This window comes from Cotesia typhae, unplaced genomic scaffold, assembly GCF_013202065.1.
Source record: "Cotesia typhae breed Kobodo isofemale line unplaced genomic scaffold, CoteBio_Ctyphae contig_44, whole genome shotgun sequence".
In the NCBI taxonomy this organism is placed as follows: domain Eukaryota; kingdom Metazoa; phylum Arthropoda; class Insecta; order Hymenoptera; family Braconidae; genus Cotesia; species Cotesia typhae.
This window is the reverse complement of record NW_027423753.1, coordinates 1026031-1040495: the sequence shown is the minus strand read 5'-3', so window position 1 is coordinate 1040495 and position 14465 is coordinate 1026031. Positions and strand designations below refer to the sequence as shown.

At 31.8% G+C, this 14465-nt stretch overlaps 6 protein-coding genes across 7 annotated transcripts; 2 read left to right on the top strand and 4 right to left on the bottom strand.

Moving 5' to 3' along the window:
• Positions 1-11: 11 nt before the first annotated feature.
• LOC141528755 (odorant receptor 45b-like) lies at positions 12-2216 on the bottom strand. 2 transcript variants are annotated; one of them, XM_074244968.1, is made up of 6 exons: positions 2198-2216; positions 941-1238; positions 771-870; positions 600-710; positions 379-534; positions 12-200 (listed from the first exon to the last, which is right to left on the bottom strand). In XM_074244968.1, exons 2-6 carry the CDS (start codon positions 1228-1230, stop codon positions 138-140), a joined length of 720 nt encoding a protein of 239 aa, XP_074101069.1. In that variant the 5' UTR covers positions 1231-1238; positions 2198-2216; the 3' UTR covers positions 12-137. The 2 variants fall into 2 exon arrangements, with proteins under 2 accessions (XP_074101069.1, XP_074101070.1); XM_074244969.1 differs by lacking the exon at positions 2198-2216 and having other exon boundaries at positions 858-1011.
• Positions 1332-2623, bottom strand: LOC141528756 (uncharacterized). The gene is made up of 2 exons (XM_074244970.1): positions 2361-2623; positions 1332-2302 (listed from the first exon to the last, which is right to left on the bottom strand). Exons 1-2 carry the CDS (start codon positions 2367-2369, stop codon positions 1829-1831), a joined length of 483 nt encoding a protein of 160 aa, XP_074101071.1. The 5' UTR covers positions 2370-2623; the 3' UTR covers positions 1332-1828.
• A 367-nt stretch (positions 2624-2990) lies between these two features.
• LOC141528778 (uncharacterized) lies at positions 2991-6429 on the bottom strand. Its single transcript, XM_074245004.1, has 4 exons — positions 6181-6429; positions 5913-6111; positions 4177-5316; positions 2991-3917 (listed from the first exon to the last, which is right to left on the bottom strand). Exons 2-4 carry the CDS (start codon positions 6084-6086, stop codon positions 3225-3227), a joined length of 2007 nt encoding a protein of 668 aa, XP_074101105.1. The 5' UTR covers positions 6087-6111; positions 6181-6429; the 3' UTR covers positions 2991-3224.
• Positions 6430-7213: 784 nt separating this feature from the next.
• Positions 7214-10658, top strand: Pgant7 (N-acetylgalactosaminyltransferase 7). The gene is made up of 5 exons (XM_074245010.1): positions 7214-7359; positions 7461-7680; positions 7764-7939; positions 8411-9168; positions 9432-10658. Exons 3-5 carry the CDS (start codon positions 7823-7825, stop codon positions 10261-10263), a joined length of 1707 nt encoding a protein of 568 aa, XP_074101111.1. The 5' UTR covers positions 7214-7359; positions 7461-7680; positions 7764-7822; the 3' UTR covers positions 10264-10658.
• A 470-nt stretch (positions 10659-11128) lies between these two features.
• On the bottom strand, positions 11129-13482 carry Cct4 (chaperonin containing TCP1 subunit 4). Its single transcript, XM_074245011.1, has 5 exons — positions 13345-13482; positions 13085-13255; positions 12859-12911; positions 12626-12715; positions 11129-12512 (listed from the first exon to the last, which is right to left on the bottom strand). Exons 2-5 carry the CDS (start codon positions 13194-13196, stop codon positions 11157-11159), a joined length of 1611 nt encoding a protein of 536 aa, XP_074101112.1. The 5' UTR covers positions 13197-13255; positions 13345-13482; the 3' UTR covers positions 11129-11156.
• On the top strand, positions 13367-14440 carry LOC141528784 (protein POLR1D). Its single transcript, XM_074245012.1, has 3 exons — positions 13367-13430; positions 13498-13654; positions 14170-14440. Exons 2-3 carry the CDS (start codon positions 13632-13634, stop codon positions 14372-14374), a joined length of 228 nt encoding a protein of 75 aa, XP_074101113.1. The 5' UTR covers positions 13367-13430; positions 13498-13631; the 3' UTR covers positions 14375-14440.
• The last annotated feature ends 25 nt before the right edge of the window (positions 14441-14465 follow it).

The following is a 14465-nucleotide window of genomic DNA, read 5'->3' as shown; positions in this document are numbered from 1 at the left end:
TATTATGAGATTCTTAAAATTTAATCAGTGCGTTTTATTAATAAATATTTACAACTAAATCTTAAATATTATCAACATTTCATAAATATATTTAATATGCAGATAACAATTTTTCAAGAAGCACTAAAGTGACAGATTTAATCATCAACAATCATAAAGTTCCGAAGAACTGATAAATATCCGGCAGCTGTTTTTGAAACCTGTCAAAAATAAATTTTATTTTATATTAATAATTTTATTTATAACTTATAATTTTTATTAATATTCATATGTGGAATTTTTTAATTAAATTATTTTTTTATAATAATTTAATTACTAAAAAATTCTAAAAAAATTTTTAATGTCTGTCAACTTCAATGTCATAAATTATCAACTTACATCCGTCAATGTAACGCTGCTGAAGGTCGTAAATTTACCAGCTTTTAGTCCCAAAGGTTTTTGAGATCTTGCAATACTGAGGATAATATTTTTGCTGCAATCTACAGGAAAGTTGTACCAATGGCATTGATAAAATGCTTCCCCGCATTTCAGGCTCTACGTTAATAAATAAAAAAAAATTTAATTATTATTATTTTTAAATTTATGCAATGTATAATTACCTCAGAAGTAAGATGTTCACTTATCATACAATAAAGACCCAACATAAAGTATATTTCAATAAAATATATTATATATTGAACCACTTCAACCATATTATTAGTCATGAAACTCTGTTAAATTATTTTTCACATTAATAAAATTTAACTAACAAAAAACATAAATATGCTTACTATTAATATTTGATAGCCAAGAATGCATAATATGAAATTCACGACTAAGAAATAAACCAATAAAAGAAGACTATAAGCGTTTCTAACCTCATCACCCATTCTTAAACAAATATTACAAGTATTTAGTATAAAAAAAATATTAAATTTTAATTATAATAATTATTATTCACCCCAATAATTTTCCATGCTCGGCAATTATTTTTCCGAGTTCGTTTCTGCAGTTATGCGGGTGATTTTTAAGCGCGTCGATCCTCATTGTTAGTACCGCCATCTTTCCACTAATGTAGAACACCAAGAAAATTAGGCAGCAATCTGTCGCCATATTGGCCACCAAAACAATGAAAGGTACCGGGAGAAGTAATAAGTAAGTAAAGTAATAACTTGGTTTAGAATCTATTTCATAAAACAGCCATACTTCATATGGCAGAACAAACATTGTTTTGTTGTTTTCGTCCATCATATTATCCGCTAAAAAAATGAAAAAAAATAATATTAATAGCTGTCATATATACATTTTATGGCTTTTCATGAAACAGACGAAGAAATTAAAAAATTATTTACAAAAGTTATCTTGTTTTTTTGTACTCATAAATTTACATGATATTAAAATCAGCTGACTTGTGACATTTTTAAAAATTTTTGTACTATATTATAATAATTAAATTAATTAACCTGAAGTTAGCTGACAGTTGTTAATTTTTTTAATTTATGAAACTGAAGTTAGCTGACAGCTTTCATTTTTGTGATTTTCACAACAAATAAATTACTACAAAGAAAAAATTATTCAAAAAATTACAATAATAAATTTTTGAGACAAGTGTCTTCTAAAAATGGAATTATTCATGAAAATTAAGATAGCCAACATGTGAAAATTTTAATAATTATCTTTTATTGAAGAAATTGTGACAAAAAAATTAAAAAAAAAATTTTCATTAGTGAAAAAATTGAAATACTATAAGTGTAATTTAAAAAAAAAAAAAAAATACTTTTTAGTTCTTTTTTAATATAACTTTAGTGTCATTTAAATTGTTATAAAAAATTGTAAGGGGTAAGGTATGTCAGCTGACTTCAGTATCACAAATGTACTTACAAAAATCCATTAATGGTAAAAGGTACCAAAGGACTTCAATCGTTCCATAGTAAATAATTAATCCTTTCATTAAAAGCCGAGCTCTATTGATAAACTGCATAAACACATCAATTTCATCAGAATCTCTGAAGTCATTTATGTTGTAATCTGTGACTACTTGAACTATTACCCGGCCAAGTTGCCGATTATTCACTCTCAGCATCACCATAGTCATATAAATATAAACAAACGCGATGTTTTCCGTCAGAATATCAATGAATTTGTCAACATCTTTAAGAGACTTGTAAAGGTATGTACATTGCAGGAGCATTATAACAGTTAAATAAAATATACATACGTCAAATAAATAGTGATTTGGAGTTAGTGGCCACAGACCTATCGACCTGGTTGTTATTTTAGTCCACGTATATATTTTGAACCCCTCTTGCAACCTTTTCCGATCCTGCGAAATATTTATCAATTGTTACTTTTAAAACAAATTCAACTGTCGCCTCACTTACACTTTCCATATCTTCTCTGTTTTAAATTTCAGGTTTGAATGATGAAAAACACTCCCGTCTGTCTCCAAAGTAAAGTTTTTATCTATAGGACAGGGTATATGTCAGCTATACCGTCCATTACTTCAATTGCTGAGAAACTATCTACAAATTTTATAAAACTTTTAGTTTTTAAAGTAATTATCTTCTGCGTTTACAAACTGCAAACTTTTACGCAGCTGTTTTTATTTTTAAAGTCGGAGTTTTCTTCAATTCTAGAAGAAACTACAGACAGTGTGTGTGTACAGATAACTAAACAATTTATTTTTACTTTTTGTAATTTACTTACTTTTTTTTTAGGTCTTCAAGCATCGATTAGACTCATTGTTTTAACAACAAAATTTATTTGTGGTGCTAAATTAGTTGTTATGTTTGGAATTTTTTTCCTTATTTAAATTTCGAGCAATTGTTACCATACTGAAGAAGGTAACAACTTTCAATTTTTTTTATTTTTATAACAAATTAATTCCAAAAAAATTTTTTTTATAATTATTTATTTGTCATAAAATTATAAAAACATTTTTAATGTTTTTTTAATTTTAGTTTCATGCAATCATTAATAATATAAAATAATAATAATAATAATAATAGTAATTTTATTATCAAATAATTTTATTTATTAATAATATAATTATGGTACTCAAAATGAATTAAATACCAGGGAATTTTTTAGAAATTACAAATAAAAAAATAGCGCTAATTATTTTACACAACTATTATATAAAATACATTCAACCTTTTAACTTAATAACTAATACACTTATAATAGTAACTTATATTTACAACTACATTAATTTTTAATTTTATTTTCATTTGAAAAAACAGTCTTCACGTGGATGTTTTTTCCGGAACGTACCGAACCTCGTCGATGGCCGCAATATATTCGTATGGCAGTACGATATCATCATCAATATTCATTAAAATATCTTGTACTATATTTCTTGTACTTGACTCGTATTCGATTTCATCTATTTCTTCCTGCTCCAGTTTCTCGTCTTCCTCAATTTCGGGATCTAGCGCATCGAAATCAATATGCTCGGGCTCTGAATTATTTTCAACTAACGCGTCATGTTCAATTACTGTTTCAGGTTGGGGCCTTTGAGCAGCGGTTTCTTGCTTAATGCGAGGGACATCCAGGATTTCCGAGTCTACATCGCCGTCAATATCTTCATCGGCGTCGGAAACCTCGGACTCCTCGGCGACCATCGCGACTCGATTTATCGTCGCGTTCATGTGCTCCTGGATCATTTCGTCGGTGTAGTCGTTTATTCGTGAAATTTCACGGTGACGATACAGAGTTCGGAATGACGGCAGTGGGTAGTGCTCCTGTGAACGTAAATACTCGTAAGCTCTTGGACCGACGATGCAACGGATCTTAGCGCTCTTTTTCAACGTTTCTGCTGACCAGGATGTCGTGTTCATTGACGGAGATTGAGACTGTAGGAGTTTTATTTGGTCCTCGTTTAAAAATGTTCGGAGGTTGTTTTGAAATGTTTCCATTTTTAATTCTAATCGTCGGTACTGAAAAATATAAAATAATTTTTAAAGATATAAGCTCATCGCGATATTACACTCATCAAGACCTTTCATTTGAGTACACACATCAATTTTTCATATATTTTATATATTTATATATAATATATTAAAAATGTATGTGGTGGGTACTCAAATGAAAGCTCTTGATGAGTGTAACATCGGGATGAGCTTATATCTTTAAAAACGTTAATAGTTAAGAGATTACAGTGTAATTCAACAAGTTATTACCGACAAAAAAAATTACCTTTTTAATAATACTATCTTTTTCAATTTCCAGCTCATTGACTCTCTTTTGCAAATCAGAAGCACTCATTATCAGCTGAGAATAATCAATATCATTATCCAGGTCTTGAGATTGATCATCATGCAATTGATCCTCATCATTAATAATATAATTCCCATTATCATTTTCATCATCGTTATCATTATCAAAATGATCAACAGTTTTTAAATTTTTCAACAAAGCTGGATCAAAGTCCTCATTAGCAGACTCTTCATGCGCCTCATTAGACTCCAGACTTTCAGTTTGCGAGATATTAAAGTGCATGATATCTCTGAGCCTGGACTTGTCGTCAATCTCGTCGTCAACGATCTCCTTTTTGATAAACACCGGAGTAATTTCATACTTGTGTTGTTTTTTAAACGTCGAATTTGCGACCTTCCTCTTATTGGAGTAACAATTGTAAGTAGAATTAAAATTAGAGTTACCGCTTTCAATATAATTATAATTTCCTGACTCTTGGTTGTAATTCTCTGAGTGATGGTCATACTCAGCCTGGTCGTGCTCGGACTCTAGTGACTCGAGACCCAGAGATCCGTCCCCGGAGACTTTAAAAGCGACCTGCTTGTTGTCGACGTCCAAGCAGTACCTCTTGCCGCCCATCGTGACGAAGGAGCTCGAGTTGTCGTCGACGTTCTCCATTTCGTTGCTCGAGGGCGGCGAAAGACCCTCCTCGAAGTGCTCGACCTGAGTGTGCTCTGCCATGTTGATGTTGTTCAGCTGCGTCTTGCATGAAGCCGAAATTATTTTAATACCCTGCGGCGTCGCGATCTGCATTTTGTTCCTCTGAATGCGTATTAATTTCACTCGCTTAGGTGGAGTGTCTTCGACGTCTACATACTCGAAACCATTGTCGTCGTTCAGCTCCTCCAGCAGCTCAACCTCGTTGTCCTGATTGTCATTGTTGTAGATTATAGAATCGTCTGTTAGGTCATTCAATAATGACAGTGTGTTGTTGTGCTTGTATTCACGCTCGTACCACAATTCCACCGCGTCGCTCACTCGTGGAGGGTTTTTGGTAAAAATTGTTGGGATTGCAGTTGGTTTTAAAATTGTACGCACGCTTGGTCCGTATTCTACAAATTGGTCTGGTTCAAAGTGACCCTGTAATTCAAAATTTTTTTTAATTTATTTAGCAAACAAATTTTTTTCACAAAAATTACTTTTTTTAAATTTTTAAATGTCAATTTAAAAATTTTTTTTTGTCATAATTTATTTGTTACGAAAATTATAAATTATCTGCTAAATTAATTTTTATCAATTTTCAATAAAAAAAAATTAAAATTTTAATACTTTATAAAAAAATTTTTAAATAAAAAAAAAAAAAAAAATCTGATACATGTTACTTTAGAATCCACTTTAATATAAATTTATTTTAACACACACTGAATAAAATAAATAACTTTGACGTATTGATAAAAAAAACGAACCCACAATTTAAAAAATCTACCGGCGTATAAATTTAATCAATTGTACTTATTTAAATAAAATAAAAAAAAAAAAAAAAAACTCTAAATGAGTATAACCATAAACTTATTTTCAAATACATGGTACTGTATAATATACATATAAAATGAAATATAGGTTGTGATTATTTTGAAAGAAGCATCAGTTGTCTTTTATATAAATGTACCGTCACGAAATAATTACTAATTATTAATGAAAATGATAATAAATCTAAATACCGCAAAAGAACTTACTTCACAGAGAGATATTGAATTACCACTAGTAGGAAGTGGTTCTGTTAATAAATAATCACATTGTTGCAACCACGCAGCTCTTTTAGCAACTTTTTTAACTGATGGTAATAAAAAAAATCGGTACTTTTGTCTCACTGAATTATTGCAATTTCTCAGTGAACAAGAGCGCACCATCTTCGAGGTTTGGTGTTAAAAAAATCTGTGAAAAAAAGCCGCTTGTCAAAAATAACAGCTGACAATTAAATAAAATAAAAATAAATAAACTTACCAATTAATTATTAACTAAATAAAAATTTCAAACGACAAACATAACCAACAAAACAAACTCTTCCCATTAATATAAATTATAGTTGCTGCGGCAAGTGTAGCTGACTGTAATTGTTGATAGGAGGATTATGTACTAAATAATATTGCTAAAAAGTATAAATAAATGTAAATATAACGAGTAAATTGTTTATAAATACAGAATTCGACACAAGTGCCCCTGCCTCTTGATAGCAATAAAATAGAGACCCAGCTTCGGCTTCTTCTCGACTTTACTTTGGATTTAATTTTTTTTTTTTCTATGACCTGAAACTATGCGCGTTTGAGGGTTTATTACCGCTGCGCTGTGAAGTTGGCTGTCATCAGATTCTAAAAGTTAGTTTCAATTTATCAACATCAGACTGAAGTTAATTGACAGCTGTCATTTTTATAAAAATTAATTTTGCATGAAAATTTACTTATTATAAATTTACTTTAATTATAACAAAAAAAAATTAACGTTTAGAAATTAAAAAAAAATACAAATGCAATTTTTTAAAAATAATTTTTTGGAGCAAATTTATTTGTTAATCATAATTAAAAAAATTGTCAAGTGACAGCTAACTTTAATGTCATTCATTTAGCCGACATCTAATAATTTTTAGAACTTTTTTTTTATTAAAAAAATAACAAAAAAAATTTTCACTTGTGAAAAACTTAAAAAACTGTAAGTACAATTTTTTGAAAATATTTTTTAGCTTTAATTTAATAAACTGAAAAAAAAAATTAAAAATGTCGGCTAACTTTATTGTCATAAAAATTACAACAATTAATTTTTGATATTTTTAAAAGTAGAAATTATTATAAATTTTTTTTTTTTTTTTTTTTTTTTTATAATTTACTCGTTGAATTAAATTATAAAAATCATATGTCAGTTAACTTCAGTATTATTTTAATAACACTCAAGTTGACAGACGTTAAAAATTTTTTTTAGAATTTTATAACAATTAAATTATTATTAAAAAAATTTCACATGTAAAAATTCAAGAAAATTAGCAGTGAAAATTTTTAGAAGCACTTTTAGTGTTGTAATTTATTTGTTGTGAGAATTTAAAAAATTGACAGTTGTCAGCTAACTTCAGTATCATTTTATCATCGTGTGTGTAAGTCGGGGATATAATATTAATAAGTACACACATACAAGGTACGTAATTATACCTGGATATAAATTGATACAGCTATAGTAAGTTAAGAACACACACCTTTATATAAACTCATATTAATTGTACGTATTTTATATCACAGTCAGAAGTCAGATGACCTGAAAAGAGAGCGGTAGTGAAATATCGACACGTTGACAAATCTGATATTTTTATAAATTTACTTTGACGTTTATGTATAAGTATATATTGAAATAAATATTTAAACACATAAACACTGATAATAAATACCGGTTATTGTTTATTCCAAAAAGTTGGACAAGTTTTAATTAAGGTACTTAATTAAATGTCAAAATGGAGTGAAGGTAAATTATTTATAATAATTATTAACAAAAAAATTATTTTTGTAATTGTAATTTTATTAAATAAATTGTTTTTGATTTGACAGGTTGCATTGGGAGCCTTTAATTGCTTGGTAATTAATTTTATTGTCAGTCAACTCTGAAGATGAGGGTCATACAGCTCAGGAGAAATGCCAGGCTTATTACTGTTGTTATACTGGGACTGCTGATGTTTTATGCTACTTATTCTATTATGAATGATGATTATGGTAGAAGTCTCAATGTGAGTAAGCAATTAATTTATTTTTCTGTCAGCGAATTTAACGAGTAGCTGAATGAGTAAATTAAAATTGAAATAATTCATTTTTTCAATTTGTTGATTAACTATTTTTTTTTTCTGCAATAATTTATTTATAAAAAAAAAAATTATTAAGTCTATTAATTCTATCAATTTTCAGTATCATTATATTTTAACATATTTATCTAAGAACTCTTTATTAGAATTAAATGGTAATTCTTAAATAAAATTTTTATCACTACAGATAAGATTAAAAAAATGACTAGAAAAATATTTTCCATGATGAAATGTAGACAAAATTACCCAATTGCAATTTGTGATAATATTTTTTAAGTTTTAAATATTTTTGCATAAAATAATTTATGAAAATTTTATTTATTAATCATCAAAAAAAATTTTAAATAAAATTCAACAACCTTAAAAAATTTTTTTCTTTCTAAAAAAAATTTTTTCCAGGTCCCAGTCTTAGTAGAAGGTCCAGGAAACTTCGAGCCTCAAAACCTAGAACAGCGAAGCGGTCCAGGTGAAGGAGGCAAGCCGCATGTGTTGCGCGACGACCAGCAGAACGACGTGCAGCAATCAGAATCCGATTACGGAATGAACATGATCTGTTCCGACGAGATATCTCTAGACCGTACAATCCCAGATTTGCGCCCGGAGGAGTGCAAGCACTGGGATTACCCAAAGAAGCTTCCGTCCACGAGTGTGATAATCGTCTTCCACAACGAGGGGTGGTCCGTGTTGATGCGAACAGTGCACAGCGTGATCAACCGCACTCCCCCGGAATTCCTCGAAGAAATCCTGCTGGTGGACGACTACTCCGACAAGGAGAACCTGAAGGTCGAACTGGAAGCCTACATCGACAGGTGGAACGGCAAGGTCCGCCTGCTCCGAAACGAGGAGCGTCAAGGCTTAATCCGCACCAGGTCCCGCGGAGCTCGGGAAGCCCGAGGGGAGGTGATCGTCTTCCTGGACGCGCACTGCGAAGCGAACATAAATTGGTTGCCACCCTTGCTGGCTCCAATTGCCGTCGACCGGACCGTTATGACAGTTCCGATAATCGACGGAGTCGATCACAAGACCTTCGAGTACCGGTCTGTCTACCAGGAAGGCCACTTGTACCGCGGGATCTTCGAGTGGGGGATGCTTTATAAAGAAAACGAGCTTCCCAGACGTGAGAGCAAGCGCAGAGAGTACTCCAGCATGCCTTACAGGTTATACGATGCTTATAATTCTTGATATCATCCCAGATTATACTGAGTGAAAAAAAAATTTTTAGATAGTAGCTAGTATAATCCAAATTACAATGAGTATAATCCAGATATCACTGAGTATAATCTGGGATGATATCCAGTGTCATCTTGTTCTTTTCGAGTAGCTTAAAAATTTTTTTGTCTTCGAGCCAAAAAAGTGTATGCAAAAAAAATTTTTTTATCCACTTTTCAAAATTTTATCAAAATGTAATTTTTTATTACAGGTCTCCCACCCACGCCGGAGGGCTTTTCGCGATAAATCGCAAATATTTCCTGTCTCTAGGCGGCTACGATGAAGGTCTCCTGGTCTGGGGCGGAGAAAACTTCGAGCTCTCCTTCAAGATCTGGCAGTGTGGCGGTAGCATCCTCTGGGTGCCCTGCTCCCACGTGGGCCACGTCTACCGCGGGTTCATGCCCTACACTTTCGGAAAACTCGCGGACAAGAAGAAAGGCCCGCTCATCACGATCAACTACAAGCGGGTCATCGAGACCTGGTTTGATGAAAAGCACAAGGAGTTCTTCTACACTCGCGAACCCCTCGCGAGACTCCTGGACCATGGAGACATCACCGAGCAGCTTAAATTTAAAGAGAGGAAAAAGTGTAAGAGCTTCCAGTGGTTCATGGACAATATTGCCTACGATGTTCTGGATAAATTCCCGGAGCTTCCGCCGAATATACACTGGGGAGAGCTCAGGAACGTCGCCACCACCGCCTGCTTGGACACTATGGGCCACAGCCCGCCTAGTTTGATGGCCACTTCTCACTGTCATGGCTTTGGGAATAATCAGCTCATTAGGCTGAACTCGCAGGGGCAAATGGGCGTCGGTGAGAGGTGCGTTGAAGCTGACAATCAAGGAATCAAATTCTCCTTCTGCAGACTCGGCACTGTTGATGGACCCTGGGAGTATGACGAGAAGACTAAAAGTCTTTTGCATAAGGTTCACAAGAAGTGCATCGCGCTCCATCCTCAGACTAATCATCTTTCTCTAATGCCTTGTGATTATGAGAATACTTATAATCAATGGACCTTCCATCCTATTAATCCAAGATGGTGATTTTTTTTTTTCTGTTTAATTTTACATCACTCAGCCAAACAATCAGTACTTAAGATACTGGTCCATTTTTTTTAAGATCTTCTGGGGCTTGTTGAGACTTTTTTTTATTATTTTTAAATTGTTGAGGAAGGTCAAGAATGTCTAAAATTTTTTCCGCTAATGCTCACTTATTTTTAAACATGAGATTTTGGTTAAAATGGACCGTGATTACGCACACTCATTTTACAATATTCCGTACAAAGACTGTCTACAATAAATTCTAAACTATTTCTATGTTTTTATTTTTATTATTATTAATGTATACGAAATTACAAATTACAATTTATAGATAATTTTTAAAAAATCAAAACTTGTAAAATTATTTTTTAATAAATTTATTGGAACTATTGTTAAAATTTTATTAATTTTATTAGAATGTAGAAAAACTTTTTTCTAGTTTAAGCAAATATTTTTGTTTTAAGGCTCTCTTTTTTAACTTTTTTAATAAATCTAATTTTATTAATATTTCGTATGTTTATTTATTAATTTTAAAATTAATAAAAGTTTTTATTAATTAGTTGTCAAATTTAAATAAATAGAAATTTTGTTTGCATTTTTTTTATTCAGAATTTTTTCAATTGAAAAAATATAAATATTTTTAGATTTATTAAAAAAGTAAATAATTCTAAACTCTAAAAGTGTTTCAAGCGTGTAATTAAATGCATATATTTAATTGAAAAAAAATTTTTTATACTGACCAAAGTAATCTTACAATTTTAAAAATATATTTATAAAAATGTACTCTTAGTAATTACTAATAATAATAAAAATGACAACTGTCAACCTTGGTCAATAATTATAATCTCTCAAAGAAGGTGTTTTTATAAAAAAAAAAAAAAGAAAAAAAAGAAAAATTACTGCATGGTGTTGATAATGTCATCAATTTTAAGAATACTACGAACAGTTTCCGAAGCAAGAGTGATAGCACTTGTAGAAACCAATAAGGGCTGAACGACATTCTCCTCAAGAATGTTAGTAATCATTCCCTTGCGTACATTAATTCCCGCAGTGATTTCCCCATTGGCATGTCGATTGCGCAGCTCAGTGACAGTAGCAATAGGATTGAGCCCAGCGTTTTCAGCGAGGGTGGAGGGAATGATTTCCAGAGCGTCAGCGAAGGCTTTGACACAGTAAGCGTCAACTCCTCCAAGAGTTTGTGCGTAAGCGGATAACTTGAGGGCGAGTTCGATCTCAGGAGCACCGCCTCCAGCAATCAGTGCTTTTTCTTTAACGAGACACCTGATGACACAAAGAGCGTCGTGAAGAGACCTGGCAGCTTCTTCGAGGACAAGCTTGTTGCTTCCGCGAACCAAGACAGTGATAGTGCGCCCGGGGTTCTGGATCCCGGTGATTTTGACGAACTTCGAGTTGCCAGTCTGGACTTCCTCGCAGAGCTCCGCGTTCACCAGGTTCTCGGCGGTGAAGTGGTCCAAGGAAGCGATTGGTCTGCAGCCGAGGGTCTTGCAAATGAAAGAAATGTCCTCCCGCTCGATGTCCTTGATCACCATGACCTTTATTTTGTCCAAAAAGTGGATCGCCAGGTCGCTGATCGCGTCCCGGAGGATCGACTTCTGGACCAGGAGGACATTGCACCCAGACTTCTTGATCTGCTTGACAATGTTCAGGATGTAGGTCCTCTCTTCCTTCAAAATACGGTCCATCGCAGAGTAATCCGAGACGATGACACTGTGGTCCATGTCAGTCTTCGGGGGAGAGATGCAGAACTGGATCAACCCGATCTTGGCTTTCTCAATTTTCTTGGGTCCGTTCACGTTGCAGGACTTCTGAGTGAAGACCAGTCCTTCGATCAATTCAGTGTCTTCCACTGTTCCACCGAGCTTCTTGATCACGTGGATGTCCTTCAAGTCAGTGGCTTGCTCCTTTCCGGGCTCTGTGATTTTTAGAACCGCAGTTACTGCCAGAGGTGCCAGGATGCTCGATTGCTGGAACACCACCTTGGAGTTTAGTGAAGTTGCTGCTGCCTTGATCAAAGACTCTTTGTCTGCCAGGTCCACTGGGATCGACATGGTCCAGCTGAGGATCTCCACCGCTTTTGCGGCGGCTTTTTGGAACGCGTCGCTTATTAACGTTGGGTGGATCCCTTTGTGGAGGAGACGATCCACTGCTTCCAGCAGAGCTCCGGCAATTACTACCACACTTGTTGTTCCGTCTCCGGCTTCGGTGTCTTGCGCTCGGGATAATTCTACCAACTAAATTATTTTTATTAGTTATTACATTTTTTATCAATTATTTAAAAATTATTTTTAAAAAATGCATTTTTAATTTTTATTAAAAAAATTAATAATTATAAAAAATAAATTACCATTTTTGCTGCTGGATGAATAACATTCATTTCTTTTAAAATAGTAGCTCCGTCATTTGTAATTGTCACTTCACCATTTGCGGCTTGGATCTAATAAAATTATTATAAATAAAATAATTAATTACCACAATCAAGGATTGCATTAAATAAAATAAAAAAATATAAATTGACTATAATGTGACTGACAAAAAAATTTTTAATTAATTTTTTTAATAAGTAAAATAATTATTTACCATTTTGTCCATTCCACGAGGGCCCAAACTGGTGCGAATAGCATCACAAAGAGCTGAAAAAAAAAAAAATTTATTTATTAATTAATTAATTCATAAATTATTAGTTGATTTAAAAAAAAAAAAAAAAATGGAGTATACCAAAACCGGTATTATAACCAAATAAGGTAATGTTTCTCTTCACGACAGTTCGGACACAAATTGCAACAAATAAATAAAAAATAAATACCTTTAGCGGCCAGAATGTTACTAATCCGAATATCAGCGGGTTTACTTTTATCCTGGAAAGCCTTTTTGTGGCTACCTCCGTATTTAGCGTCGTTGCTCATTGTATTCTTCATAGTGCAGGTAAATATATATTAATATCAGCTAAGAATGATTTAAACTTCAGACTTTGGTTCTGAAATTAATTATTTTATAGATTAGTATTTTTTTTTTTAGTTCATTAAATTTAATTGTAAAAAATTATCAGAGTAAAATAAAACTTACAAACACGAGGCTAGAATCACACAAGGGCTTGAAGTTAGTTGTAGAGGCTCGCCTTTTTTTTATTTGACGTTCCTATAGCAGTGAAGGTAAGTCAGTGATGTCGGTAAGAATTTAGAAGACTACTGAAGCGCCACCTTGCTTAATTATTTTAAGAAACAGCTGTTGTTGGTAAGAAAGGCAGCACCTGTCAAAATTTATAAATAAACAAGAGTTACACAAACAGAGACAGTAAGTTCGACAAACAATTGCAAACAAAAAGTAATTATTGTAATAATTAATTATTAAAAATGGATGAAGAAACATTGAACAGGTATTTATGAGTGTTGACATAATTTTTTTTGTTTTTATTTTAATTTAATTACTTTATTGTAGAGTTTTATAAACAGCAAATGTTTGACATTTATTTTTTTTACAATCAATATTTAATTTAATAATAATAATAATTATTATTATAATTAATATTATTTAATAATTGCATTTAATATTGATGACTCTAATGTTAACTGATATTCAAAATTTTTTTTAACAAATAAATTATAGCAAAAAAAAATTGACATTTAGAAATTTTAAAAAATTAAATTATTAAAAGAAAAAATTAAATGAAAAAAATTTGACATGTAGAAATTAAAAAAAATAATCAGTGGAAATTTTTAAAAATATTTTTAATATTGTTTTTTGGAGCAAATTATTTATTAAAAAAAATAAAAAAATAGTCAGCTGATTTCAGTTTTATTTTTTTTTTTTTTTAATTAAAAATTTAATTTACTTGACACAAATAATTAATATATTTACGTGATATTAAAAATAAATAAAATAATTGTCCAGATTAGCTGCAGAAGCATTAATTGAAGAAGCTAAAATAGGAGCAAGAAGAGCCGAAGTGGTGGGTCCAAGTGGATGGGTGAAGCCTAGAGAAACAATTAATAAACGATTCCTGCATTCCACACTGCGTAATGCAATAATATCAAATAAACACCGTCACAAAGAGAGCAAGGACCGGGACAGTTCAAAGTCACGTAAAAAAAATTAATAAAAATAAGGCAAGCTTAAAAAACATTTAATCTAAATTTATTTTTTCTATAAAAAAGATAAAATAACAAATTGTTAATTTCAATAATATA